Source organism: Otolemur garnettii, unplaced genomic scaffold (assembly GCF_000181295.1).
Source record: "Otolemur garnettii isolate 467f Iridium unplaced genomic scaffold, OtoGar3 scaffold00068, whole genome shotgun sequence".
In the NCBI taxonomy this organism is placed as follows: domain Eukaryota; kingdom Metazoa; phylum Chordata; class Mammalia; order Primates; family Galagidae; genus Otolemur; species Otolemur garnettii.
Window position 1 is genome coordinate 2,287,720 of NW_003852463.1, and position 5,850 is coordinate 2,293,569.

The following is a 5,850-nucleotide window of genomic DNA, read 5'->3' on the forward strand; positions in this document are numbered from 1 at the left end:
AAAAAAAAAAAAAAAAAGAAAAGAAAAGAAAGGAAGGAAAGAAAGAAGAGGAGCAAAAGAGAAGGAGGAGGCAGAGGGGGAGGAGGAGAAGGAAGAAAAGCTATCTCATCATGGTATGCTTGCCTGTAGTCCCAGCTACTAAGGAGGCTGAGGCAGGAGGACTGCTTGAGCCTGGGAGTTGGAGGGTTGCAGTGAGCTATGATGATGCCACTGCTCTCTAGCCCAGGTGTCAGAGCAAGACCCTGTCTTGAAAAAATAAATGAAATAATATAAACTCTCAATAAATGTAAATTACTAGTGGGAACAACTAAAATGTCCAGCAGCTGATGAGTGGATAAACAAAGGTGGTATATTCATACAACAGAATACTCCGTAATAATGAAGTACTGACACACGCTACAACATAGGCGAACCCTGAAAACATTATGCTAAGTGAAAGAAGCCAGATATCAAAGGTCACATAGGATATGATTCCTTTTTATGTAAAATGTGCAGAAAGGGAAAATCTGTAGAGACTGATGGTTGCCTAGGGCCAGAGGGAGATGGGACTGGGGAGTGACTACTAACGGATTGAGAGATCTCTTTGGGGGATGGTAAAAATGTTATGATCAGATAGTTGTGATGGTTGTACCACACCGTGAGTGTACTAAATGCCACTGAATTATATCTTTTCATTTTATTATTATTATTTAAAATTATAGATAGGGCTGGGTGTGATGGCTCATGCCTGTAGTCCTAAACAGTTTGAGAGACTGAAGTGGGTGTATTGCTTGAGCTCAGGAGTTAGAAACTAGCCTGAGCAAGACAGATCCATCTCTACTAAAAATAGAAAAAATGAACAGGCATTGTGGCAGGCACCTATAAACCCAGCTACTTGGGAGGCTGAGGCAAGAGGATCACTTGAGCCCAAGAGTTTGAGATGGCTGTAAGCTATGACACCAGGCCACTCAATTCCAGGAAACAGAGTGAGACTCTGTCTCAATAAGTAAGTAAATAAATAAATAAAATAAAACAAAATGAGAAACAGGGTCTTGCTATATTGCCCAGGCTGGAGTACAGTGGCTATTAACAGGCATGATCCCACTACTGAATTGTATTGTTATTTTTTTTGAATCATAGTCTCACTCTGTTTCCCTGGGATTGAGTGCCATGGCCTCATCACAGCTCATAGCAACCTCAAATTCTTGGGTTCGAGTAATTCTCATGCCTCAGCTTCCCCCAAGCTGGGACTACAGACACCTGCCCAACACTGGTTAGTTTTTCCATTTTTGGTAGAGACAGGTCTCCTTCTTGCCAGGATGGCCTAGAACTCCTGAGTTCAAGCAATCCACCTGTCTCAGCCTCCCAGAGTGCTAGGATTATGGGTGTGAGCCACAACACCGGGCCTCAATTGTATTATCATTATTATTATTATTGTTACTATTATTACAGAGTCTCACTTTGTTGCCCTTGGTAGAGTGCTGTGGCATCACAGCTCAGCAAACTCAAACTCTTGGGCTCAAGTGATTCTCTTGCCTCAGCTTCTCAAGTAGCTGGGACTATGAGCACCCACCACAACGACTGGCTTTTTAAAATTAATCAATTTATTTTTTTAGAGATGAGGTCTTGCTTTTGCTTAGGCTGGTCTCAAACTCCTGAGCTCAAGCAATCCACCTGCGTGGGCCTCCTAAGTGCTGGGATTACAGGCATGAGCCACCACCCAGCCCGAATTATATTATTTTTAAACCATGAATTTTGTTATATGAATTATATCTCAGAAAAATCAATACAGTATCCAAAAATATCTTTAAAATGTAAGTTACAGCTGTGGAGGTGGCTCACAATGGTAATTCTAGCACTCTGGGAGGCTGAGGCAGGCGGATTGCTTGAGTACAGGAGTTTGAGACCAAGCAATAGCCAGACCTGTCTGTACTAAAAAGAGAAAAATGTAGGGCGCTGGCCCCATATACCGGAGGTGGCGGGTTCAGACCCAGCCCCAGCCAAAAACTGAAAAAATAAATAAATATAATAAAATAAAAATAGAAAAATGACGATAGGCCCAGCTACTGAGGATTGCTCGGCCCCAGTTTGAAGCTGCTGTGAGCTATGATATCATGCTTTATCCAGGGCGATAGAGTGAGACTCTGTCTCAAAAAAAAAAAAAAGTAAATTACTGATTTTTCCATAGTGACGACCCGCTGTCCCATCCCCCCCTTCCCCATTCTATTCCCTTCCTACCCTCCCTTTACCGCTCCCTATGGTCCCACACCCTTTCTCCCACTATGCTCTAAGACACCCACCCCCCACGCCCTTAACTCGCCCCCCCGCCCCCCAACCAGTGTCTCGGACCATTGGGCTCCTGGGTCCAGCGGCTTTTGGAAGGTGACCTGGCGTGCACGCGCTCCAACCGCTGCCCTCCGGTGGAAATGGACCCAACTCCTTAATTTTTCTCGTGCGCTCCAGTTGATGGCGAAGGTCCAAGATGATATCACGCGCCGGGGTCGGTGGAGGAGGAAATGGTGGGCCTCTCAGCTTAATATCTAGGCCCCTCCGGAAGTTTGATCTCGTGTGGAGGCTGTGCTCTGAAAGCCAGGTTGGCTGCCTATGGACGCTGGAAATCACTGAGGACTTCGGAGGCCCATGAGCCTCGTGTGCATTGTGATCCCAGCCCATAGCTTAACCACCCTATAAAGTGGCACAGTGATACTGGCCTTGTGTGCCCTTGCGAAGGTTAACTAAGTAATGCATCTCGCTGGCCCAGGGCACAAGTGTTGAGTAAGTGGTGTTTATATTCCAGGCCCTGTTCTGGGTGGGCCTCATGCTGGTGGAGTTCACTTGCTAGGGTCATCAGCTGTCCCAGGATACCAGGGTCCCCTTGCTACTCCCCTGGTAGATTCCCCTATGTTGTTTATTCACCTTTATCAACTCTGTATGACATACACACAAGGTAATCCAAATCTGTTGGAAATGTGCCCTGATCTTATTTTCTAAAATACTTAATCTGGTAGGTCATGAGATATAAGGCCATCCTCCAGGAAAGCTTTTTTTACATTTCTGTGGTTAACCCAGACTCATCTTCTGCTATGTCCGACTTAATCTGAATTTTATTCTTTTTAGCCCTAACCTTAGACTCTGTGTCTTACTTCTGCCTTTCGCCACATTGCTGATTATTTATCAACTCACAAAAATTTGTCCCTTTTTGGCTTTCCTAGTCCTGGAACAGATTCTCTCCTCTTTCCTCAATTCTTAATTCTTCCCCCCATTCTCCCACCTGACTTTGAGTCCCTTCTTTCTAATGCAGACTTTGATCCCCACATCCACCAAAGAAAAACCACAATCAACAGCATATCACAACTTAAAAGCTTCTTTATTATTCATCTATTAATTCTATTACATTTCTTTGTTCAGTTTTATTAAGTTTTAAAATATGTTAGAATAGAGAAATTTGTACCTATCTATCTACGTGGAAAACCATCTGGTACTCAAAATGGTACCAAGAGGCTTAGCATTTCTTACATTACATAGCCATAGTATTGTGAAATTTCCATCTCTTTTTCTCTCTCAATGAAATATTGCAGTTTCCCCAGAGAGGTGAATTTGGCAGCATTCTCACGCTCTTCTTGAGCCTGCCTTTTCATGGCTTCACGCTCTGGCCTCTGCTCTTTTGTGATAGGCCTTGATATGACTGGCCCAGAAATATCAGGTTTCCTCCATGGAATTGGTTGGGTGCTGAAGTCTTGGAGGACATACTGGTTTCGAGGCTTAGCTGGTGAATGGGGCTTGATCACAGCATTGGAAATAGGCTCCTGTCGGAAAGAAGTGCAAGATGATGTTTTGTAAAGTGCAGGCTTAGAAGCAGTAGACTGAGGCACATTAACCTGGGTAGGGTTGATTGAACCAGGTCTAGCTGAATTGGTCGAAATTGGCCGAGCTGGTCTGGCAGGACCTATTGAAGATGCATTGGCAGGAGCTGGTCGGTATGAATTAACTACAGAAGATTGAGCTGAGTTAGTCGAACCAGGCCGGGCAGGGTAAGCTGCAGCAGGCCTATGTGAGGCCACAGACTGTGGCCGTCGAGGGACAGGTCGAGCTTGAGGTTTTTCCATGGTTGGAAAGGGCAAAGGTACCAACTTGACCTTCCCTGGTGGTGGTAGCTCATAATCTGATGGAGATGAGCATTCTTTTTCAGCACTGCCATCTGTTTTCTGGGCTTTGACTTGAGTTTTCTCAGAACCTTTACCCTCATGTCGGGTATCCAGCCATGATTTAAAAGCTGGGGATGGCTTGGGATCTTTGGTGTTGTTTGTATTCCCCAGATTCCAGGAGGAAGTGAGTCCAGTTTTTTTATCATTCTTCTTCCCCAGGGCATGGAAAACCTGCACAGACTCCAGCATGTGCATGCCGAGGCAGCTTCGAGGCTTTTTAAAATTCTCTTGGCTAAGCTCAAGTTGATTTCTCTTCCGCTTCATCTTGGGAATGGTTGGCTTCTCTTCTGCCTTGACTTTGTTCCCTGACCGCTTACTTTCCTCAGCTTTCTTGGCATTGTTGTCTCTGGCCTTTTTGGTCTTTTCCTGCCTATGACCCTTAGCTTTGCTGTTCTTGCTAGACGCAGCTTTCTGAGGTTTGCTGTTAGAATACTTAGCAGTGTTCACAGGAGCCCTGTCACTGGCACTGACAATAATCACTTCTTCCCCAAACAGGTTCTCTGGGCTCTTTGTTTGGATTTTGGCCTTGGGAGCATCACTTAGAGGCTCAGAAGCTTTAAGCTTGTTCTTCTTGACTTGATCAGAGGGACCCTTAATGACACTTGACTTTTCCTGTACCTGATTCACCTTGATGGCTTTGGTATCTTTGGCTTTGAATCCTGTAAGATCTTTGGATTGGTCAAGATCTTTTAAGGAATCAAAGAGCTGGGGAAGGTTAATATCTTTCACCAGTGTTGTGATGTCTGAAAAACTACTGCTAGACTCCATCTCATTTTCAAGTGTCCCGTGGTCCTCAAGACTCAGGCTATTCTTTCCTAGACTGGCAATGTTAGCATCAGGCTGCACCTCATGGCCAAGAGGATCAATGCAGGCCAGAAGCTGGTGAATATCAGGGATTTCTAAAGGAAGTAGTGGAGGATCATGGTTTTCTATTGGGATCGGATAGGCATCCAGAGGCTTTGGAAGCTTCATTGTAATCTCATCTAAATTCTTATTCTCTGTTTTTTCCTGGCTGGAAACTGGACTTAGTGCCAAGAAATCAGAAGGACTCTGGACTGGAGCTATTAAAGAAATATCCCCGAAGTCAGGAGGTGGGTTACTCTCAATTATCTGGATATTTCTGCTACTGCAGGACTTGGGGAATTCTGGAGTTTGTGGCAGAGAAAGTGTCTGGCTTGGAGGTTGCAATCCCAGGGAATTATCCATCCCTAGGGAAGTATCCATCCCCAGGGAAGTTTCCATCACTACAAAGGAATAAAGGAAGAAATCAGTCCCTGGTAAGTGAGATGCTCTCCCTAAACAGAAATGTAGCAGTCAGGCACCTTCTACCAGAGGGCAAGGCATTTCTACTAGCTCTTCCTGAGTACCATGGACAAGGCTCCTCATTAGGAGATAGGCAGTGACTGTCCTAGTTGTTACTAGTTCACATTAGATGTCACTGTTTCATATATATACAAAAATTCTGCCTATCTGTGGACTCCAGACTTGAACCTCTTTTTGAATGCTGAATTTATTCCTTTCCTTTTTTGCTGTTTGTAAATATATATATATATTTTTTTCATAGGGTTGTTATAAATCAAGTAAAAAGTGATTTTGGGGGCCAGGCATGGTGGCTCACACCTATAATCCTAGAACTCTGAGAGGCCAGGGTGGGTGGATTGCCTGA

The 5,850-nt window shown here is 44.5% G+C and overlaps 1 protein-coding gene across 1 annotated transcript in view; it reads right to left on the reverse strand.

The window, feature by feature from the left end:
* Positions 1-3,491: 3,491 nt before the first annotated feature.
* Positions 3,492-5,850, reverse strand: part of CUNH2orf78 (chromosome unknown C2orf78 homolog) — a 10,264-nt gene continuing 7,905 nt past the window's right edge. Inside the window, exon 3 of the mRNA XM_003793467.1 lies at positions 3,492-5,428. Coding sequence (XP_003793515.1) covers positions 3,492-5,428 — 1,937 coding nt within the window. The remainder of the gene's footprint in view (positions 5,429-5,850) is intronic.